At 41.9% G+C, this 25242-nt stretch overlaps 1 protein-coding gene across 2 annotated transcripts in view; it reads right to left on the bottom strand.

Moving 5' to 3' along the window:
* The window catches only part of pdzrn3b (PDZ domain containing RING finger 3b), a 111432-nt gene extending 92557 nt beyond the window's left edge, over window positions 1-18875 (bottom strand). The window contains exons 1-3 of one of the 2 annotated variants that reach the window (XM_039798002.1): window positions 18037-18875; window positions 11905-11991; window positions 9706-9813 (exon numbers count right to left, since the gene is read on the bottom strand). In XM_039798002.1, coding sequence (XP_039653936.1) covers window positions 9706-9813; window positions 11905-11991; window positions 18037-18750 — 909 coding nt within the window. In that variant the 5' untranslated portion in view covers window positions 18751-18875. The remainder of the gene's footprint in view (window positions 1-9705; window positions 9814-11904; window positions 11992-18036) is intronic. The other variant, XM_039798003.1, reaches the window with a different exon arrangement.
* Between the last annotated feature and the right edge of the window lie 6367 nt (window positions 18876-25242).

Below are 25242 nucleotides of genomic sequence, written 5' to 3'. Positions count from 1 at the left end.
TTGAATCAGAATTGTTCAAATCAAAACACTACTGAGGAACAATTCATTTTCATGATTTTAAAAGTTCAGCTCAACCAAAGTGCTTCAGAATGGAATCTACTGCGACCTTAAGGGCCTTAAGAGAGTACGGGAAGCACAACAAATGCTGAAAAAACTCTTTTCTGTTGCACTGGTGATGTCACTCTGCAAAAAAAAAAAAAGAGTCAAACCTACTGTACATGATTAACAGTGAGTTGAGATTAAAGTCATACAGAGCTGTGGGGAAAGAAATGAAGTCCACTTTATCATCTCACTGGACTGGAGCAACAACTGCAATGGTTCCATACGAGATGAAGACAACCAAACTCTGGCATTTTGATTGATGAGGGAAATCTATAGCCTATAATCTGCTGAGGGACCCATGTTGGATCATAAAATGCCTCACGAAGTCACGTTTAAATCACCGTCGGGCCTATAGCCATTTCCATAGAACCAAATACATGTGTCACAGAGTCTGCCACCAACTAGTGAGACATGGAATCAGTGTAATAAATCAGGGAACTCCCTCTGTGTATCATCATAATGTTGGCACTGGTCATAAAACTCCAGTTGTTGGGTCAGAAGAGAAAAGACTGTATAGGCATTGTTCAACTGACTTTCTATTCAAAAAAACTTTCCTATGAAATGTAACAACACAAATTCTACAAACAAAGCTGCATGCATGTCAGCATCTTGTGATTTATTCTTAAGTCTACTGCTGAGGCTTGGCAGCCGGTTTCTTTCATATACCGTAATTGATTCCCCTGCATGGAGCACTCAACATCAGCGGTCCCCCATTTCATTGTTATGTTTGCCATAATGCCATTATCTATCAGCTCTAAGTGGAATAAACTACCTCTCTATATAGTTATAATGGAGAGCACTCTCAGTTTCTTTGACAAAACCACCATGGGGGAAGTATTTTACGGTCTCGAGTCATTTCTGCTGACTTTCTGCTCCCTAAAACTCACACGGACCAGTAAGAAAAGGCCTTCAAGATCCCTGGCTCCTCTGCAGCAGGAAACCAGCACAAAGATTTACAACTTCTTCCATGTTGGAGCGCAGAGTGAGTGGTCCACACAATGGATGATACATCTGGTAAAAAAATAAATAACTGTCAACGCTTTCATTTAGCTGATGGTTTTAGAACCGTGCCACTGTTTTCTATTTCTGTTTTATTCCCTCGTGAGATTCCTACTGTGATCATCTCAAATATTGAGAAAGGTACATTGACATGCTGTGCTATTTTTGGTGCAGTTGAACAGAAGACTGGCATAGGACTACAGTGGAGTGCAGCACTGATACACATACAGTGTAAATACATGGGGCTTCTTGGTACGCGGACAGATTGGTGTCAATTTGGCAGACACATATTTTTATTTGATATATTCCTAATTAAAATGCACATGGAAATGGTACGGGGAAGTGAATACTTATATTAGTTGCTCAAATTAACATGAAAACTTGACAACTCTAATTTACAGAACAATCTCACCTCAAGGTCCACAAAAGTAGCTGTTCTGGAGCTTCAAAATATTGCTAACATTGAAGCCAACATGGACAAGAATTCTCCAACGCACGAATTTTAAAATCTTTCTTTTGCATGGCATTCCATTTGTTTTTGAGCCGTTTCGTAGTAATTAGTGTGACTTTGCCCTACTAGTTTTGATACTTTTGTTGGGAAATTTTATGCAACTCTTAAATTGATCATACAAGAGGAAACGGCAAATGACTCCCTTTAGTGCGATTATCTGTCTGTCAATCTATCTAAAAATTGCTTCAAACTTTTTGTCTCAGGAATTCAACCAGATGGAAACTAAGCCAGTCCCTGTCCCTGCCCAGAGAGAGAGAGAGAGAGAGAGAGAGAGAGAGAGAGAGAGTGGGCGGTGATTAACATGCTGCAGTCAGGATGCATTTCAGAGGGGCACTGGGAGGAAACGACGGGCCATTACAGCACAACTAAGGGTCTGTTAATCAGCCTATTAGGGTTTAATTGAGGGTAGTTAATTAGGAGTCGGTGGGCAGTCTGTGCTTGGGGGTAAGGCTGACATGAGAAGCAGCTGGCAGAGCAACCTGAGACGATTGTTACTGATCCCTTTACACAAGAACAGTGATTGAGTGGCAGAATAATTTGCCTTAATTACACCTGTCTATTTCTGCCCGCTGTAAACTTTTTAGGAGCCATAAATTAACCCACTAGCTCCAACGAACAAGGAGCTGGGGCGAGACTGTGTTGGAGCAGAGCAAACACAGTTACAGTAGGCCCAGACTGTATGTCTCCGCAAAAATCATCAAGTGCCGGTCTGCCTTTGAGGACACAAGCTGTTTAAACTGAGTGGAAAATACAATATTCTGTGTGTGTGTGTGTGTGTGTGTGTGTGTGTGTGTGTGTGTGTGTGTGTGTGGAGGGACAGAGACAAAAGCAGCCTTCTGGCTGCAGCGAGGCATAAGCTCACCTCACACCATCTCTAGACTGACGTCTCCACATCTTAAGCCCAGCCCAGCAGCCTCCACACACACACACACACACACACACACACACACACACACACACACACACACACACACACACACACACACACACACACACACACACACACACACACACACACACACACACACACACACACACAGAGCAGTGGAAAACAAAGGTGTGCTTGTCCTCGCTTCTTAAAACCAGCTCTGCATAGGGCAGCGGCTACCACCAGAAGCTGATTATGGACTCTTAAAAGTTAGATTTGATTTAATGTCCTGCTCCTGCCTCAGCTGGACCACGGGGCACAGGAATGTGACTCGCTGCTAGGATTGGCCTGCTTAGCCCGGGGTGGATTCATCCTGTCTAGATCCAGGCAGGAGAAACAGAGCAGTGCCACATTCAGTTTGCCCATCTGGGGAATAAACACACTGCCTGCACAGGGGCCGAAATCCAATAAAGAGCCTGACAAAGGCCTGCTTCTTGCCTAAGAATGCCAAACAACATGTGATCCCCCTTAGGGAAATAACTTCTATGTCTGTTTCTCATAGCCCTCCGGGTCAGAAATAACGCCTGGGCAACCTTTGGCACATGTCCTGCTGAGGATGCCATGTGCTGTGACAACTTATCAGTGACACTGGGGTCCAGCCAATCGCACAATTCAGTTGTAATCTTAATTAGTTAATGACATGCCAAATACATCTTCGGATGTGAAAACTGCTGTCAGATACAATGACATTACATGTGCTCTGCTTCGGGAGAAATACTCTATAACAATCAGTGGATTTATGAAGCATACAGAGCTGACACACACTGAAAGTGTAAAATTTCGGAAAATTAAAATGAGATATAGATTTAGAACTCCATTCATAACATCAAAATGGAGCAACAATTCAGACGGCTGTTGGAGGGGTTGCGGCTTGGTGGGAGATCACACCCATATATTTTGGGACTGCCCAAAGATATCAGAATATTGGCAAAGTGTATAAAAAGAAATAAAAAACTGTCTTTGTATAGATCTACCTCTCGAACCATCATACTTCGTGCTAGGGATACTGCCAGCTGACATCGAAGAGAATAACCAAACATGTTTGCTGAGAATCCTTCTTTTAATAGCGAATAAGGTAATCACAGCCTCTTGGCTGAAGCCACACCCTCCAACAGTTGCACAATGGAGGGAAAGAATCCAAGATGTTTATAACATGGAGCATACAACAGCATTATTACAACTGAAAGTAGATGTATTCCTAAATAAATGGTCTTCCACTGCACAACATTTTCATTTGATATGACTATTATGCAGACTATATCTTTCTTATTTTTATTATACTTATTTATCATTTATTTTGGTCATTTGTATTGTAAAAAATTCTGTATTATCTACCAAATATATATATGTGGTATTGCAGGGATGAGGATCTTTCCCCTCACATACATTTTTGTTAGGATGGAAGACATCTATGGACTGCTATTCTATGTGTAGACTTGCCCTTGACACCTTACTGTACCATCAATACTGTATCATCAAAATGTTAATTTGCGACATATTGTATGACTGCACTTGATAAAAAGAAATAAAGGAAGTTCAAAAAAAAGAAAGTGTAAAATTTCAGCGACGTACAACACTCCATAAAATACAGCGAGAACAGTACTGAACACGTACCAAATCAGCTATAATGAAACTGAGCTTTATGGCATCACAGCCTTCCAGGGATCAGAATCTCATCTGGAATGTCGAAAGGAAAAAGTGATGCATCTAATTTGCAACAAAAGGCAGCACTTTCCTTCCAAACTTGCCTTCTCGTTGCCGAATAAATGCTCATTGACATGCATGCTTCAGACCATCCTCCCACACAGCTCACTTCGCATTTCAGTCAGTCACTGCTAAGTGCTATCTGTCGGGGTTTTGAGCTGCGTCTGGCCTGGTGACTTGACACTTAAGTAACCGTGGGGAGGTTTGAGGTGTTTAGTGGCTCACTGTGGGTAACCTCGCAACTCTTACAGCTAGTGACAAGTAAGAAACTGCAGATGTGCTGCCTTAAGCAGTGTTACAGTTCTAAATATAGATGGGAAATTACTCTCAGCAGCTTAAGATACAATGCATTATTTTTGCAGTACTAATGAGATAAACTATTTTTTCATCAAGTTTTAAACATCTACAGTGGAGTTAACTAGGCCAAAAGCCCACTGATTCTTTGATACTTAGTATAAGCTGTAGCAATATGGTCATGGGAACAGGTTGTGTCAAACACAATAAAGCTAATCTGGGTGTAGGGAGTTACAAAGTCTCAGGGCAATTTTATATCCTTTGCCAGTAATAAAATGCTATATTTAGAGCAGCCTATTTTGCATTTCAGACACGCTTGATTGTGACCCCTGGCATTTCTCCACCACAGTCCCCCTGCTCTTCTTCCAGCTAATAACTCAAAAAATACATTATGCATCTCAAACAGGTTAAATGAACAGAGGTAAATGCCAGCTATTCCAACTTGCATCATCTGCAACAAAACTGTGCCGGCACAAACACGCCTGCAATTTTTCGACGCTTTGTTGGATCAGGCAGTCGACGCTGAATGAAAATTGTTGGTGCTGTTGAATTAGAGCCTTGCAATCTCCACTTTTCGATTCAAATGACATCCAGTATACATTTTTATACAAACATTGTCTTAGCAGGGACACATTCCTGCCCCCCACCCCTCCATCCAAAAAAACACACACACACAACCTCCTCCTCCATAATAGAACTGGCTTCTCCCAATGTCAGTTTATTTTAAAGTAGTTGTTGCTGTTCGCCCTCTTCGACCTAAGAATGTTTGCTAAGGATTTACAAGGCGACATTTACGACGAGCAGCCCGGGCGTCTCCATTCTCTTCCTATTTTCACACTCAAAAAGCCCACACAGAAAACATCCCCTCCACTCCCGAGAGCTCAGGCGCGGTTCTGGGATTCTGACACTGGCTTAGCCGTGTTTCACAAGCAAAGAGGCTTGAAGAAAGTTGAAGGCCAGTTTTTCTAGGAAAGAAAAAAAACAAAAACGCTGCATCAAACTCTTGCCGGAGTTCCAGCATTGCTCAATGTGAAGTCACATTAAAGAAAGAAAAATGCTGCGATTACATTTATATGGTAGACATGTTCACATTTTCTAAAAAACATAAGTACAAGTATACAATCGGTCGGCTAATCTAAAACTCCGTGCTGCAGAGCAGAGTCCTTCATACCAGACCGATCCCCCTTGTAACACTGAATCACGTATTTATGAAATCCCGGCAAAACACAGATCCTGACCAGAGTGCTCAGATTCTTTAGCTTGCGGAGGGGGGCTAGTGAAAGCAAACACAGCTCGAGGGTTTTTATGAGAAAAAATGTCCGGCTGAACAAGGAGGCATTCATGTGCTGATTCATACCAGCCTGTAGCTCAGTTAGAAGACAGCCATCTGCTATCACACTCCCCCGCTAAGAGCCTGTTATAGAAGGATGAGCCGTGGATCATCATGTACTGTACATGTTACATCCATATAGACTAGAGGATGGATACCCGACCCGACCCGAGCCGGGCCGGGCCGGGTTCGGACAGATATTTAGAAATGATGTTCGGGTTCGGGTCGGGCTCGGTCACATCAGCGCTATAAGGCATTGAACATTTTAAATGTAAAAACAGCTTAATGCAGGTAGGTTTCACTTGATGCAAAGGTTCGTTTTTGTGATTGAAATACATTTTAAATATTACCCTAACAACCGTCTTGCTCTGTGCGGAAATTTGTTGATGTAGCTGTGACGTGTGCTTGTTGCCCCGTGTGCGCTGATGCGCTCATCTGTTGACATTTCCGAATGCCTTCCTACAGTCGCTTAATAAAAGCGGGCTTTCCGACACAAACAAACGTACATGTGTCATTAGTATGTCGGGCTCGGACATAAATGTCCTATGCTACGTTTACACGTGGCCGGCTATTTTCATAAACGGACATTTCAACCTCTCAGTTTTCAGAAAAGTGTTCGTTTACACGTACCTGTGTATATATGCCGTCAATGCCGTCAAGAGCACGCCAGACCTGTAGGTGGCGGTGTAACGAGAAGCTCAAGCCCACGTCAGCCAATCAGAATCCCGACAATAGCAACAACAGCAACCAATCACGTCCTCTCTCTCTCTCTCGGCTGCCTAAACCTCCGTTTGTCTCAGTTTACATGCAAACGTGCAAACGAAGTTTTCCAAAATCTCCACTTTGGCCGAAGTTTTTAGAAATAGTCGTTTTCTGTGATAAAAACGGGGTTTTCGTGTAAACGAGAGGCCAAACCGCAGGAACATATCTGCGTCTTCCCTTCGTGTAAACGGGGCCTTAATGCCAGTCAGGCTCGGGTCGGGTTCGGTTACCGCTCTGTCGGACGCGGGCCGGGCTAGGACAGAAAAATGCGGCCCGATCCGCGCTCTGGTATAGACTTACTGGAACTAACCCCTCTACTGCAGGTAGAGAAAACAGCTCCGCGGATGTGGTTTTCTGCCTCCTCAGGTGAACGCGCTTTTCCCAGCTCCATGTAATGAGATTGTTCTTTTTAGATCTTTAAAGCTGCACTAATCAATATTTTTTTAAATATTAAAATGTAAATCAAATGACTGTGTGACTAATGTGAATGGATTTGCTAGGAGTGACGAACCCCCTGAGAGTTCTCCCCCCCAACTATGCAGTTCCCCTCAGCTCTATAGAGCGTTTTGGCTTCTTTTAGCTCATTGTTTTTGGTTTTCCAACTCTGCTCCAATCAACCTAGAAAATATTTTTTTTATTTTTCTTTTTTCTTTTCTTTTCAGCGTCAACTGCAAAAGCTGATTTAAGATAAACGTTTTTAGATTGCTCATGAAGCTTTCTGACTTTATATATATATATATATTTATAGTCAGTTATAAAAAGGAAAAATGTGTGGTTTCAGCTTCTCTGGATTTTCTCTCTTTATCATTGTAAACTGAATATCTTTGAGTTTTGGACTGTTAGTCTGACAAAAGCTCTTTTGAAAAGCAAGAATGTGTCTTTAAAAACAATTTGAGGACATCACCTTGGGTTCTGGAAACATTTGGGTATGAGCGGAAGATTAAAAGGTTGAATCTGAAAAGATAATCAACAGGTTGACTGGTGATGAAAAGTAATCATTAGCTGCAACCGTGATCACAAAAAAAAAAAAAATTAGATTTTTACAAATTTTAGCCATTCTAAAAGCACCTATGGCTTCTTTAAGGACTCCTGGTGTACTTTGACTACAACGATCATCAACCGAACCTATGAAACCGTTTCTATAGATATGTGTGAAAGCCACGGATACTGTAAAAAAAAAAAAGAAAGAAAGAAAAAGGTGCGATTACAAACCAGATTTGAAGGCTTCCGCTTTTCTAACGCGCTGCGTCCCACACGGGATGCGAAATAGGTCGGAGTTACGAGCTGTTGGTTTCAACCCACGTGAAACTGCCTTTGGGCGCTTTGTATTGAATTCCTTTGCTTCACCACGTGTAAACCAGAGTTCACGGACCCGATCACCTGAGGTTAGAGATGCAACCCGCACAATGTCAAATGTGCATACATACGTCGTTATTACGTTGCATTTCTTATTGTGGTCAGGACAACCATGACATGGAAGTTTTTGCTTTAAGCAGCTAACAAAGGGGGAGTCTTCGAAATACGAACCACCTTCACTATCAGGTTTCCCATCTGATGAAAAGTGCCAATGTGGAATGACAACTCTGAACGGTCTATACATTTCTACTTCAATGGCTGAATGATTTATTGTGTTGCTTTTTGTCTAGTAATCTCTCACCTCTTGAAAAGAAAAAGGTCACTCAATAGGGTGCTTTGCTACGTCCTTAGGCTCATCGCGTCGTGTTCTCCTCATCGGAGAGATTTTTGTGACTTCACCCACAATAGCGCAAAAACAAGACACACAAGTGCAGCATTATCCTAAAGCCAAATCTGTACTCTCTTTTCTTTTTTCTTTTTTAAAGCCGATGAAAGGTGAACGGCTAGCTCAACACGAAATCCTACACAAGATATCTTCTCAAGTAACCAAATACAGCAACATCTGGTCCATTAACATGATTCCCCAACCATCATACACGCCCAGGCTAAGCTCATTAAAACAGACACCGCAGATGCACGCAAAGATACACATTGCAGTTCCACTCGTACACGTTCATGTGACATATGAGCTCATCTCTCTTCGCTCATCAGCTTGTGGCCCACTTGGAGTCTTTTGTTGGCCTCAAGTCTTCAGGATACGAGCGAATCGCTGTCCTTTGTAGTCGAGTAGCGGGGCGCTTTGAGACACTTGATTGTGTTACTGGAAGATTAGATATGAGGCCAAACATGTCACGTCTTAGTGACGGTGCTGCCGTACTTACAACCACGATATTTAGAACCAAAGCGTGAGGCTTGTGCCAGAGGACTTGTGGCATTTTTGTACTGACTGCATAAATGACAGGATAGAGTGATCAACGCAGTCCAGATGTCACGGTCGTCTTTTCTTGTAAACACTTCCCACAAAACATCTCTGTGAGCAATGTGCCGGTCAAAATGCTCCGGGGGCAATTTCACTGAGGTTTGACAATAAAGCCTGCGTCAAACCATATTTGTCATCTTGCGGCACGCGGTAATACACACTTGTAATCCGCATAAACATCTCTGTTCAATGCAGCCATTGTGCAAGATTCTGCTTGACAACTGTTCTATAAAAGCGACCTTTGTGATGTTGAGTTTTTCAACGCATCCCTCAAGTTGACCTCAGGGTGAGCTAGCCTTTCCACACAGGATTCTGTTTCAAGGCGAGAGGAGGATGCTACGCGACAGCTCTGTCAGAAGGGATTTGTCGTCTAGGAAGCGAACACAGGGCTCTTTCTCACTCAGCAAAAACAAAGACAGACAACCCTGCCTCAGCTTCAACATCGGTCTATCTGCAGTGATGCCCCACTTAACGCAGCCTTCGTCTGAGTGTTGATTGGTAGAAGTACTGTACATGTTGAAACGTTTGCTGCCCGCAGGATTTACTTTCTTGAGCTGAAATAAAAGCCCAAAATGTAAATGCTCAAAATTCACAAGGGGCATAAATATTGAGCGGTGGGTTCGTGCTTCCTCACTGTCGTCATCTTTATAGGGCAGACGGCAGCTGTCACATAATCCAACTTCCCCATCTACAGTACATAAACCTCCTCCATATGAAATACTACAGTGATGGCCACATACCTCTATTATTCTGTCGTGGATTTGAAGGCCTTCTTCCTTGTCCGCTGGACCTTCCTCGATGATCTTGGATACAAAGATTCCCTCATTCGAAGTGCTGTCATTGTCGTCCTATGGAAATAAATTGGAGTTATTGGCTGTGTTCCGGCAATGTTTAGGAGAATAGTGGCGTACACATATCTAAACGCAAAAATCTTCAAAATTTAGCGCTGACGGGCGCCTGGCTAGCTCACCTGGGAGAGCAGGCGGCCATATATAGAGGTTTACTCCTCGACGCAGCGGCCACAGGTTCGACTCCGCCCCGCGGCCCTTTGCTGCATGTCATTCCCCCTTTATCTCCCCTTTCATGTCTTCAGCTGTCTTATATAAATAAAGGCCTAAAATGCCCCAAAAATAATCTTAAAAAAATATAAATATATATCTGATACGCTGGTATCTGAACAAAAGAAGTGTCCACTCAATCTCTCAATACAACTTGGTAGGTTACTTCTAAAAACCCTGGGAACATTATGTAGTCCCCACAACCAAACAAATACTTTATGTGAGTCAGATAACATTAAAAACATGAAAAAACATCTATAGGTCACCCAACAACACACCTTTCTGCTCACTGTGCAGCGGACCGACGTGAGCACACAATGGATGTCACCCCCCACACCACACACACACACACACACACACACACACACACACACACACACACACACACACACACACACACACACACACACACACACACACACACACACACACACACACACAATAGGATTGTTATGATGCCAGTTGAGGTGAATGGAAAAATAAGTCTTTTTGTAATTTGGGTTAAACAAACCCTTTAACCCTGCCCTTAAGTGTGGACTTAAGGGTTAGCTTTAACTTCAGATGCTTCCCAGGCCTGAAGGGGCAATTCTGGCCTGCAAAAGGGCCTAAATGTTGACATGTGGACGTGTTGGATGGACACGAGGTAGTCTACGTCCCACACTGTGGCCATGACCCCAGAATCAGAGCTACGACATCTCTCTAAAGCGCTCTTTTTAAAACCACAAGAAATGCTTTCTACACTGCTGCTGAGCTCTGCAACGCAACTTCAATTTATTCGGGATACTTAAAGAAACCTCAGAAGTCACAGCGCTTCCTCTTTCAGGGGCATCGTGTACAGTTCAGTGTTAACTCGGCAATGCTTTGCTACAAATCTTTTGACAAACTTACTACTTTACAACTACCCCTATCTTCAGAGTTGTAGACAAACTAGCTCTTCCAGAGACCACAAAACCTGGCAGCTGATTGCTCTTACCAAGCCATGCCAGAATAACAGCCACATAAAGCACATGTGTCAGAGGGCTACGGGGATATTAGCTATTTCCATTTTAATGAATAGCTTCTTACACAGACTGCTGATTTGAGGCGAGCAGGGAAAGCGAAAGCCAAGTATTATCTCTGCTCTCTTATGGTTGGGTTTGATACATGGTTCTGTCACAAGAGCGAGAAAGGTTGCAAATCTACTCTGGTAAAAAACACTGCGTTTTATGTGTAGATCTTTTTATAGTTTCCCGCTATAAAAAGTTTTACTATGGTAATCTATGTCGCTGCAGAAAAGTGCGTCACTGTGGCAGTGGAAAAAAAAAAGAAAAAAAGCCCTGTAACAGTTGAGCACAGTCCTGATGAAACAGATATGGGGAAAACCATTTCAATAGGACCTCCGCTGCAGAAAGAAGCTCCATGTATGGAAGAGCTGTAACCAGCGTTGAGATATTTTCAACCCTTCACTCAGCAGAGTGTGTGGCATCATTAATGACTTTCACCTCAGAACCCCGAGGCAGAAAACATAGTAGCTGTGAAAAGACCCTTTCCTCTCCTCTGTGTTTACCTCACCGCCGAAATCCCCTCAATTAGAGACAAAACAACTGCGGCCAAAGCCATAATCCTAGATTTAACTCTCATAAAAGTAATGATAGTTTTTTTAATCTGTAATGCCAAATCCGCTAAACCCGACCAATATATAAACACAATAAACTTGATAGATGCGGTCCATCTATCCACAGACTAGAAAACGCATGCATGACTGTCTAAGCTGTGTCAGTCAGTAATGAGAAAGCCTGCGGTGCTTCAAGTATGTGCTATTCATTCCTGGGTTGCCATAGGACACTTGGCTGATCACCGGGGGGGGGGTGAAACCTCCAAGACGCTCGGCTTTAAACCTACCGCGCATGGCCTTCCTCCTATGATGTTAAAACCCAGAGATCCGTCCTCACGAAGAAGGACAACCGTCAAGCTTAAAGTCTCGCCTTCCTACAGACAGACAGACAGACAGACAGACAGACAGACAGACAGAGGAGAGACACGTCAACACAGAGATAGCAGGAGGTTATAACATGATAATGCATTACGAACTGCAGGTGAGCGACAAAATTATTCAACTGGGTACTTAAAGTGGAAGAACAGAGCAGAAGAAAAATGAACAACAAATTATCTAACTTATTAGACGATAACAGAGGTGGTCAAAGACATGAAAGGACAAACAGCCTCCTCTACACCATAAGGGGTGGTGTAAAAGTGTAACCGTGAAAACTGTGGCTTAATGGCACCTCTCTATTTATACCTTCACAAGGGCTGAACAATTAATTCATTATTTAATTAATTGATATCAAAAATCACAGTTTGAAACTCAAATTGCAAGAGCTAAATTAGCAAATATAACATAGTTAACAGCTTCTTCTTCCTATGTGCAGGAAATTAAAGTTTTACACACCGCTGACATATTGCTGGCATATTCTACCTAGCTGTAGCTAATTGGTGTTAATTCTGTGAGTTAGTGAAACAAAGAAGAGCCTGAAGTTGTTACGGACTGTTCTCTACATGGATGTATTAGGTTCTCTAGTTAACAAGCTCTCTGCCTGCCTGTGTCTGCGCTATTAAGAATAAGCCACAGATGGTTTCGGCAAAAGATAACTTCGCTTACTACACAAAAAGTTCAAAAGGCTGGCGAGTCTCTCTCGAATTAAACATTCTAGCTAATCGGCTAGCTAACTAAGACAGACAGGCAGCTAACAGATAACGTTAGCTCTGTAGTTATCAAAGTAAACGACAGAGAGCTGGTGGACAGAGTTGTTGGAATTGCATGGTTAAACTTTTAGCTACATTATGTAGGTACGTTATGCTTATCAACCAAAAAGCTCTGAATCTCGACCCTTGGTACTTAGGGCTATGAAGCCGTTCATACAGTAAATCTGTGAAGCTAACGTTAGCTTAAGCAAGTACAGTGCTGAGCTGTCAATAGTAGAATTAGGGGTTGTTAGTTGGATATTGTAATTGTTATTAACAAATAGAGGGCCACTGCTAAATGTCATAATTATATCTGAATGTTACTGAGTAATGACATGTAATATCTTAACAAACGTCAGCTAAATTGAGCAGCTCTTCTATGGAAAACTTGCCAAGTTTACTTCAAACTTCACTTTTCCCCCAACTGGCTGGTTGGGGAAAGAAAGATCTCTGGCAGGACCTCAAGATAAGTTTGTGATTATTCTTGGTAAAAATGATCTTTAAAACTGTAGGCCTAGAGTTTATTTTCATAAAAAAGAAATCTATCACAATTTAAGTCGCAATCCCAATATTGGTAAAAAAAAAAAAAAAAGAAAGAAAAGAAAACTACAATTGAATATTTTTTATCAAATCAGTCAGCCCTAACCCTCACCATTCTCCGAGGCTTAGCCAGCCCAAAGGCCCGAAGTGACCAGTGAGTCCAAAGAGCCAACAACCCTTCCCTCTCACAAACCGTTGTCCTATGTAAATTAATACACAACAGAACCACTTACTCAGGGGCAACATGACATGAAAACCTCTGGGAAACTCGCAGAGTCAGCTCTTAATCTGTTTTTTTTTTCAAGCAGGACTTAGAGGAGAGTTAGTTATGAGGTAACATAATTTCAGCTGCCACTCCAGTATGCTGCGACATAGAGAGACTAAATATAAAGCTTGGCATGTACAGTGCCCTGACTGCCATGTATTCTAAAAAGACCATCATGTGCATGTCAGGCCATTCAGGAATGTGTGCTCCTGCACTGTGCCTGGGCAGCATTAGCGACACATGCTTCCACATTAAAGTGACTACAGCCGTTGCTGTCGACAAGAAGACAGTTGGGCATCAAGTGAAAACGCAAAAAAAAAGTGACAGGCTAGTACATCCACTTGAGTTATACTGAATAGGGCCACAAGCCTCAAAACAAATTGGATGGAATTTAAAGGTGTTTTTTACATTTCGTCCGCGAGAGCCATTAAAATGAACTCAGAGTAATTAAGGAGAGGTTTTTTTCCACATCTGTGAACACTCTAGCGAAGCTCTAATCCCCAAGAATGAAGTTAATCTCTTCAGGAGGTTGTGTATTTACTAAAACAAAAAGGTATGCCTAGGTGATAAAAAAAACATGTCCTTACCACCAAAAACCACACTGACATCACTTGAGGGGGCACATGGAACCTATGTCAAGTAAACAAACGTTTAACATTAACTTTAATGGGAAAAGAAGAATGGGGCAGTTTGTTACTGAGGAAAGAGAGCAAACAACAAAGCAGTGAAACGTTGCTTACTGGTGACTTGGCACACTCACAGCGAGTCTTCACCTCAGCAACAGTCACACTTTCCGAGTCTGTCCTGCATCAAACTGCTTCCCCTCCATCTCCCTCCTAACATAGTGTATGTAATTATAGTGTAGGTACTGTTATGCAGAATAAAAAAGAAGAAAAATATTAATTCACAACCTATTGGCCTGTGATTAAAAGGCAGAGACTCCGTGGCCTGGTCATTGAAATTTCAGATTGTGGAGGCTGTTTGGTAGATTTCAAATCAATTAAGAGGATTATTACCCAGTGAGGCTAAGGTATGCATACAAATGAAGCAGCAGCTTAATCAAAGTCTTTCGTCGAAGGGTTACGTTCAAATATAATAGCAAAAAACTCAGTGACTTCTGGGTAGGGCTGGGCGATAGGGAGAAAATCAGATATCACGATATTCTTGACCAAATACCTCGATATCGATATTGCGGCGATATTCTAGGGTTGACAATTGGTGCTCTAACAAAATATCTTCACACTTAGATTTTAGATAAATAATCATCAGTAATGTGGACATAATGTCGAAGTGGGGAAAAGGCAAATAATAGAACAGCTAGAACAGTCTGTTAAGTTCAGAAAAGTAAATCACTTTACTGTTTATGCAGCCTTTAAAACCAGGAATAGACAACACCTATGTCATATTACGATATCCAAAATCTAAGAAGATATCTAGTCTCATATTGATAGAATATCGAAATATTGCCCAGCCCTACTTCTGGATAACTTTTATTAATGTGATCTCTGTCATATTCAATTGGCACCTATGTGTTTGAGATAACTAATGGACTGCATTATACATAGATTCGTGCTTTTAAAATTAGACCACAATTAGCCTTATGAGATTAAACCCAAATCCAATTCAATGGAGGCTGAATCGGTCTGATGTCTTGTGATGTACACTCTTTATCGCATCAAGTAGCGACAACACGGTCATCCATAGCAGATGACGAGGAACTGGGTTCAAAACAGAGATCTGAGGCTGAATGGAAAGTGTGACAGCAATTCTAGCAGCCCTCAAGTCAACCAGACGGAGAGCTGAGCTTTTTGTTTTTGCCCTGTTTTATTGCTCTGGCTGGCTGACTGAAGCGGTTTGAAAAGTGTTAGGACTATTATTGGAAACTCAAGTCAGTTATTCCACATAGCCAGGTCATCCTGATCTCCCTCACAGTCACACTGCCTGGATAATAAAAGAAGACATTAAAATCCTCCATCTGGCTCAGGAAGGCTAAGCCGAGGAGTGACGGAGATGCTAAAAAAGAAAAGAAAAGAAAAGTAGGTTACTTGTCATGATGGGCCTACATTCCGTCTTTGACAGCGATTCGAGGAAGAAATATGTCACAACAAATCTGCATTAGACACTTCTCACCACGGAAATTTGGATTTGTGAAATATGGCTAGCAGCGGATGCAATGCGTTTAGTTGTTCCAGGGTCATGGCACTGGGAATGCTGGCTCACTAGCATGACTTCAAAAGGAACAGAGCCATCATACATGTCATTACCTGGGCTTTTCCTGTTACGACAAGTCAAAATATCCCCTGTGAGAGAGGTTGGAAAGGCAATACGTGTCACCAAGTCTGATAACAATTGATCACTGACATCATGTTAGGCCCTGAGAGAGTTTCAGTGGCAGTCTGCAAGTCGCCCGCCTCCCACAGATAATCCCACTTGTGATGCTCCGTTTCATATTGCCATGAGTGTATTGAGGTTCTCCCACCAAACAATCCTGCTCTCTGCTTGACTGGACCCAATGAATGAGCCTTTCCAGAAAAGAAAAAAAAAAAAAAAAAAAAAGCTTTCCAACAAACCACATCATCCACAAAATGTACTTTCTTCTTCTCCCGACCTGCTCTCTCTCTCATGAGAGTGGTTTCCAGGACAATTCCCGTATCTTTTATGTATGTTCAAGGCGTTTTAGTAGTAGTTAACATTAGTAGAGCTAATACACTGACCGTGTGTGTGTGTGTGTGTGTGTATGTATGTGTGTGTGTGTATGTTTATGTATATATATATATATATATATATATATATATATATATATATATATATATATATATATATATATATATATATATATATATATATCTCAGTGGTAGGACTGAAATGCCTCTGTCAAACAAACCATGATAATCAGCTGTGCTACTGGCCCAGCAAGCTTCTGTGTACCAGCATGAGCGATTTCACCATTTCACCGCATCGGTGCTTTTGATGCGCAATTTACCAGTCTACCGGAACACATTTTGCTGGGAACTAAGCCCATAACAAACAAATGAAACCACTAAGAAAAGAAAAAGGCCAAAAAAAAAAGAAATAAATGAGAGAGTAAAAGAGTAAAGTCTTTTAAAAATGTCACTTAAACGAAATGTGCAGAGGTGTGAAAAAAGAAACTTCAGTGACACAAATAGGGAGTTAACAGGTACATTTTAATTTTAATTTTTTTATTTTTTTAAAGTAGGAAAACATCCAAGAAAGGTTCCCATTCATCCACATTACTTTATGTAACACTGTCAGCAGTGTGTGCCCAATCAAAAGCTCCTCCTCCTGTTCTTGGACAGATTTTATAACTTAGCCTGATTACAGTGGGACCACTCCCCTCTGCTGATCACAGCAGCAGAGCAACCACCATACACTAATTCAATTTATTAACTGACTTATGAACTCCTGTATCCTTTATGATGTTGATAATTGGTCATTAAAAAGGAGGCATTAGGTTTTTAAATTTGAACCATAAAACACCCTTACACCAGGGTTCATGGACCCTTTCCTCAACATGAGCCTGATTTAGATACATTATTAACCAGTGACCAGCAGGAAATCCTACATATTTTATATTTATCACTGTAGGTCGATGGGAAGAAATATCAAATCTGTCTCTTCATCCCAGTGTGTATCCACAAAACAATGAAATTTTAAAGAGGACTTTTAGCCCTCCAAAATACTGATATTCACAGTCTTCCACAACACTCAGTAAAACTGTGGTGCCAGTAACTCTTCCACACCCATGATTCTAATATGTTACGATTGTCTCGGGAAAAGGGGCGAACATTCGATGACAGAAAACCTCAAACAAGCATGCTGCGAGGAGGCAATATAACTGCAACCTGGCTCTAGTTGTGTACAGAACTGCAGTAAATATTTGGCCCTCCCCCCCATTGACTGCCAGCTGGCCAGAGGCACAGCTGACATCCATGTCTCAAAGCAGACAGTGAAGAAACTAACTTGTGAGCACTGCAGGACTCCCGAAAACTTGATTTCCAAGCAGTGCAATCCTCAGACAAATGCTCAAAAAGTTATACTTTCATCTGCGGGTGTATCTATCCAAACAACATGGAGGTCCAGTAAACTGAGATACTGAGTCCCAGAGAGCAAGCAAACATCTTGACAGCATTTAAAAAAGTGATATTAAGGCCCTGAAACAGGTTGTAAGCCTGGCTATAGCAGGATGTCAGTTAAGATGGACCAAACTATACTGTATATGTTTCTGATACATATTTAAGGAGAAAATGTAGGCTAGGCCTACTGCCTGGGTCTACACTATCAGAATGTACTTGTGGGAATCATATAGAAAGTTGTATGAGGTAGTCCTGTAGGTGTCTTTTTTTTTTTAATTGTATACTAGTAATTATTGCAGGTTTTCCCTCAGTGACAGGGAGAAAGTAACTGTGGATTAGAGGGGGTGGGGGGGGGGAAGTTGCTTGTGCTCCCTGAAAGTAGAAAGGGCTTACCTTGCAGGAGAAAGCCACGGTCTTGGTTAAGGAATCGATCCTCTCGCTGTACTCTGTGAATTTCTTCTGATATTTCAGAGCTGTCACTTGCAGCTCGGTGTGCACGGCGGAAAGTTGTGCCAGGAGTGACTTCTCCCTCTTGTTGGCTTTAATGGTCTGCTTCTTGAACTCTCTATCCAGGCTGATGATTTTGCAGTGCAGCGCGCTGTTGTGCGCCTTCAGGGCTCTCATACAGCAGTGGCTGTTTAATTTCTGCTCTTTATGAGTGAGCGTCAATCCGCAGCCGCTCTCGCATATCCCCACCGGTCTGTAGTCGCAAGTCTCCCGCATGTGAGCATCCATGTCCCGGAGGCTAAGCACCTCGTCGCATCCTTTATTCCTGCACTTCTCCGGGGAGTAGTCGCACATCTCGGCGTGCTCGGCCAGATGCTGCAGCTTCACCACCGCATCGCAGCCCCTCGCGTGGTTGTCACATTTGATCTCCAGCTTCAGGATGAGGTTTTTCAGAGGCAGGACGTGGTTCAGCTCTTTGGCGGAGATCCGCTGACATTTGACGGGGCAGCTGCTCTGCTGGACGACCCAGGGCAGCACGCAGCCGGAGCAGAAGACGTGACCGCACGGAGTCGTCAGCGGGTCTTCCAGGACTTTATTGCACAAGTTGCATTTAAAATCCGGGTCCACGGTCCCCTTGAAGCGGTCCAGCTCGAATCCCATGGTTTTCAAAGTCCAAATCCAAACTTGTCGACTCCCCAGCCCCCGCAGATCTGAGTCGGAGCAGTGGGGCGTTTTTAGCTGGTCATCGGTGGAGCGCTCACAGACCGACTAACAAGTACAAGCTCCCCTCACTGTCTAAACTCTTCTAATTGACCGAGACTTTTGGTGCCTTCAGGTGCGCCTCGTAAGCCTACACTTTAAAAGTTTTAGAAGTTTGTAAGCCTAAAATGTAATTACTTGAGTTACATTTTTTTAAGTAGAAACAACCTTGTTATGGAACTGCAAAATGAAAAAGACAAAATCTGGACAAAGTTGATTGTTGTTAGAGGCTATGACACCTAAACGTTATACCTTACAAATACATATGCAAAGCTACAAAAATGCCAAACTTGTAGGCTTATTGTCCATTGATAACACTACAAACGTGGTCTTTGTCACGCAAATGTAAAATGTAAACTCTCATACGCTAGTCACGTGACCTAAACCGGCAAATGCAATGATTCTAACAGTCCGTGAAGGCAGCATGTCTAGGGGGAAAGGAATTCTCTACCGTAACTATTCTATTAACTGCGCATATGAGGTTGAGAGACAGGCATGACAAAATATTTTTTTTGTTCTAGAAGAGGTAGTTTAACTTATGCATCTACTTGCAACCACTGTACACAACGTGGTTTCATTTATTGATCGAAATATGGGCTGATTAAAACTTTTTTAGACTAATATGATACATTATACAGCCTGCTTGACCTAGGAGGCCCTTATTTGTTTTCATACATAGTCTCGAATTTAGATGCAGCCTACATACTGTATAGGGATAACAATGTAATTTAACAATGTAGATAAAGTACAACATGGAGCCCTATAGCTATATTTCTCACCTGAATATTTCTAAGTGATAAACTGCCAAATTCCCTACTTAAATGTTAGACAAGCTGACATGACAGTTAGATATTTACAACACGGTGGGTGAGCGTTCAGGCATGCACAACCCTTGTGAAAACAAGCAACTTTGGAAGGACCTTACGAGTGCAACCACAAGCGAGACTTTCAAGTTACAACACACTAAGGAGGAGATCAGGTAAAAGTTGGGGAAAATCAACACCGATCACAATGTGCGGTTTGAAAATGAATATTTGAGACACCACCGCGGGAGTCTTGTTTGAACACACCTCTCACCACACTCCTTATGTAAAGAAAGCAAGGTATTACACACATTATCACTTTTCCAATTGAGTGCATTTTCAATCCCAGCAGGAGGCCCTATACTGAATGTATTTGAATTGTAAATGAAACGCCAGTGGGCACACTGGATGTGCTCAGTGAAGGAAAAGAATAGCCTCCGCTGCTTAGGCAGGAGCACACAGCCTGTTGGTTCTGACCCTGCCTTGATTAGATACCCATTCCAACCGGTTGCCTCCTCTTTCGGAAATCCAGTTTTATGCAATGCCATGCTCAATAAAACCTTTCCATATGTGCATTATCCAGAACTAAAAACAAGGGCTTATCAAAGACTTCATGGACAAAGTGTGACAGAGAGAGTCTGAGCTTCCAGGTAATCCTACACCGATGTTATGGGTTGTCTTAGATGGAGTGGAAGAAAAACTCCCTGTGCAGTCACGTCAAAGGTCCTTGTACTGTGTATATACACACCCGGGTTTCATAGGCCATACTCACTGTAATATTACATACTTTTCTTAGCAGGTACTCTTTAGGTCATTGCTTGGTTTAAAAAAAAAAAAAAAAACTTAAGAGAGAGAAGAAATGTTTAAACAAATGGGGGGAAAAAATGGATGAAAAATGAGAAAGAGAGCTTATGTTCTACTTTAACACCTGTTTTATTCGGGCCAGTTTTCACAAAGTAATTGGAGTTATTTCATGCTGATGAACATCAGCTGTACATGGCCATATATAATTTCACAGTTCAGAGCTCAAGCTTGATAACAAATCTAGCACTTTTGTTCAGGGTACCATGGCAGTATTATCCTGGAATATTGTGTTTCAACACTGCAGAATCAAACCAGCAGCCCACCAGCTACAACCAGCCTCGCGACCTCTGGGCCAACGTGCGCCGCCTGTGATTTATCATTTCTGCCCAGTAACAAACAACCTGCCTGTCTGCGTATGGCTGTTTACTGTGAGAGTGCCTCACTCGGAGAAATGTTTGCTCTCAAAATGGAGTGAAAATAAATAAGCAGTTGTTTTGATAGACTGGTGTCGGAGTCAGAGCAAGCGTGAAGCTGTGAGAGACTGAAGCGTTTGGATGTTTGGTGGTACAGTATGTTAAAGGAACTGATATGCTATCTTTCCAGGCTGGTCTGTTTAGGAATGTTTTCCACGAAGCTGGGTGAGGTGGCAACGGAGGGGGCTTAGATGAGTCCATGTCGGGTCCCAAAAGACAGACAACGTCCCAGAAGAGATAAGAGTTAATCCCAGTCCTCCAACCTAAACTGTGAGTGAAGGATCAGGACAGACTGGACTGAAATGCCACCCCCCCCCCCCAGACCTGCAGGTCAAAATAGCATTTAATGATAATTTCCATGCAAGAATCCAAGCTTCTAGTTTTTGTTTTAACTGTGTGGCACCAGCTGATTCTGATTTAAATGAATAGTTTGACATTTTTGGAAAGTTTTTGCGAAAAGTTATGTGGTGGTCTGTTCCTTGGCGGGGCGCTGTGACTTCTTGTGAGTTTTTTATGCTACGGATTCAACAAACAAGATGTAACGTGTAATAAGTGAGCTGAGAAGGTGCTGGTAGGCATTTTGTTACCTCCGTCCTGAGCCAGGCTAGCTGTATCCCCCTGCATCCAGTCTTTATGGTAAGCTAAACTAATAGCCTGGTGGCTGTAGCTTCATATTTAGCATGAGAGTGATGGGGGAGGGTGGGGGTGTTGACTTGACCAACTGCCACTTTGCTCGTTTGAAAGCCATGATGTCTCTCTCTTTCTCATGGGTGGGCCAAATTCTCTGGTCGGGCAAAGCAGAGAAAGGGGGGGTAACCTTGCTCCTTATGACCTCATAAGGAGAAGATTCCAGATCGGCCCATCTGAGCTTTCATTTTCTCAAAGGCAGAGCAGGATACCCAGGGCTCGGTTTACACCTATCACCATTTCTAGCCACTGGGGGGCCATAGGCAGGCTGGGGGAACTCATATTAATGTTAAAAAACCTCATAAAGTGACATTTTCATGCCATGGGACCTTTAAGAGAAAATCAGCAAAAGCTTTGCTTTCTTTTAAAACTATCTATCCCATAATTGATGCACAAGAAATGCGCAAAATGTGATGTGATTGACATGAACAGAGTGGTCCTGGGCTTCTTTGTTGAACCCTCTTACTTGAAGCCTTTGTTGTAAGGCAACAGAGGGATCGAGTTTTCAGCATGTGTGATGAGGGTGTTTTGTAAATGGCTTTGGAGTTGGGCCATTTAGTAATCATCACCACTCTTCTTTAGATATGTGAAAGACATGAGGGCCATGTGGGAAACTGCAAAGATGAGTTATTGCTGTTCGGGATGCCTTTTAATGTTGCGCTGAAACATGATGTACTTACAAAAGGAATACACTATCCATCTCGCTGTGGTTTCCCATGTGCCTGCAAGTCCCTTGGGAGTCAGTAATATTGTCAAAACTGAAGTCTAGACCCCAAGTGATTTATACGCCAACGGTATGGTTTGTTTTTCTTGCAAACATCAGTGACTTATTGTGCTTTTCACGAGGGGAATTGGAGTTTTGTGGCTCCAGCGCTTTGAGTGAATGAGTAACTTTAAGGGCTGTTTGGAAAGATTTCAGGGTGACCTTATGGACTGGTTAGGGTTGTGGCGGGAACCAACAAGGCTACACTGGTCTTTGCTAGCATGCCACTGACAGATGGTGTGAACCAAATAACCACTCCGGCCCTGTCGGTCTGTTATGACAGAGAACAGCAGCTCAACCGTCTCAACATCCTTACAGGCATAAACATGTTAATGTGCGATTGGTATTGCACAACACAAGCGTCAGCTGTTGAAATACACTCTTAATAGTATACAAGTATGACTCTCCAAATTGATTGTTAACATGTCGTGCCACACAAGCAATGTCTCACTTAGTGCGATTGTTAATCAAATGCAGAAAAACTCAAACAGGTCCACAGAGATAGTGATGGGCATAATATTTGCTGTTGCTAAACAGATCTTTATCACAAACTGCTGATGTGTACATGAAGAAAAGCCAATACCTGTTTTGCTTTGTTTTCTCACAGCAGGCTGTTCTGAGTTCTCACAGGGAGGTTAGAAACAGGATGTCGGTCCGTGGAACCCGGGTTTACCCAAAACAACAAAACTGCACAAGAGAGAAAATCCCCATTTTATATGAACTAAGTCAAAGTCTCAGAACAAAGTCTGACCTAAATCTGCAGTCTCACACAGTAGCTAATTAAATCGTCATGGCAGAGATGTGCAGACAGAGTATACAGACAGTGTGCCTTTGCCCTGGCTGAACTGCCCTTCTGGACCAAAGAAAAACAACAATTATTATTATTATTATAAGTTTTGTTAGTGTTGCCACTACTACTACTGCTGCTGCTGCTATTATTAAAAATAATTATTGAGAGAAAGCCTGCCCTCTACACCTTTCTTTCTTGGTTAGTACATGAATAGGCATGTAAGTCTTCTATTATTATGGACGTGATCTTTAGTTAGAAGTTATGGTTTGGCATGGCTGCTTTGCATGTCTGCCTGAGACTAGTTTATGACTCTTCAATACTAAGCGTAATAATAATAATTGATGTGACCGTGTACCAAAAGACTTTCCCAGGATAAGAAAAAAAAAAGTGAAAATAGAAAATTTAAATTGGTAACTGCCTGGAGCTTCTGCAACAACGTATATGCAATAATGATTGCTGTCATAATTATTTTGGCAATGTGTATAAAGATTTTGGGGGAATTCCCATTGTATTGAAACTGTCTTTCTGTATTAGCATTAGTTATGTTGTAGCTCCTAGTTGCTTAACACTGTTCTAAAAGCTAAGTGTTGACTGTTGTAACGTAGCTTCATAAATAAACTACATTAACAGACAGAGACGAAGAAACCAATTTTTACAAAGCAGCATGAGACTCATCATGACTGAAATATCAAGCCTTTTACCAGCACTTCTTACACAGTTTATTTCCATAATAATCTTTGTCTCTTCATATTTTCTTATAGTTGGACGTAAAGCAAACAACATTATATACATTAAAGCCTATTTTGTATATTAGGTGCATCTTTGACAACAATGTAAATAGATAGGGTTATACTACTGTATACTGTGTACTGTGGTGATAATATTCTGCTGTATACATTCCGAAAGGAATTGGTGCACATTGGGAAACACTGGTGTGAGGAGATTAATGAGTTCTGTGTCCCAAATGGATATAATATGTATTAGTGTATACAGCAATTATCTGGCCTGCAACAAAAATAATTGGCCCCCTGATGAATGCTTAAAGCTCCATTGTGTAATTTTTTGAGTTGATTCTTAGCAAAAAAAAAAACGTTGTTTTTTCACAAATATGTGCTCATTCATGTGTAATTACTTCCACCAACTAATCAAAGTATTCTCTTAAGTGTAGAATCTGTCATGCAGAATCATTCAGAACTATTCTCGAGGACATGTAACGGAGTCGCCAGGGAAGTTAAAAAGAGAACTAAAACGACAACGCGACACGCAAAGCAACAAGACCAAAGTTAATATTGGAGTGGCTTGTCCAAGATGGAAAGAGGTGCTCATAAGGAGCAAGGATTTTAAATAGGGACGCCAAAGTTGCCTGCTTTCTTCTCAAAAGGTAATTCTGCCTATTTGTGTTAATTCAAAGTTTTATAGTCACTTAGCTAACCATAGCATGGTTGTGCATAACGCTAGAACGACGTCTAGGATACTTTTCCTCGCGTCAATGGTGAAAAGGTATTGTCTACCTTATATCATAAACGTAATCATATGTGTTGTGATTTCCCAGGCAGACAACTCACATCATGTGCAGCTCTAACACAGACTAGCTACAGCTAGAACAGCTGCGTGTAAGCGATGGAGATACTAAGAGCTAATTTCGGTTTCATTGACATTGTTCATACTGCTCAGAGAAATATATTAAAAACACAAACCTCCGTTGCTTCTCTCCTACGCTGTAAACATTGCCTTACACTATTCATCTCGTACAATATACAGAATAACGATAGCACTGATACTTTACTAACATTAGCTTGCATATGTTTGGGGGGGGTTAGAAAGTAATATTCAGTTGGTTGTCATATACAGTTTCACCACTAGATGGGAGAATTTCTTACACAATGTAGCTTTAAGTTTTTCATTTCATAGTTTATAGAAAACATTTCATGATTTTTCATAAAGCTGCTGTACATAACAATGTATGTACAAGGATCATGTAAATCCCAATAAATATGACCTCGTAACATCATCTAATACTGCCCCCACATGAGAGGCATGCGCACCGAACCATAAAGTGGATCTCTGTTGCTG

The sequence above is a fragment of the Perca fluviatilis genome, chromosome 4, assembly GCF_010015445.1.
Source record: "Perca fluviatilis chromosome 4, GENO_Pfluv_1.0, whole genome shotgun sequence".
Taxonomy (NCBI): domain Eukaryota; kingdom Metazoa; phylum Chordata; class Actinopteri; order Perciformes; family Percidae; genus Perca; species Perca fluviatilis.
The sequence above is the reverse complement of the archived record's forward strand: the minus strand, read 5'-3'. Positions and strand labels throughout refer to the sequence as shown.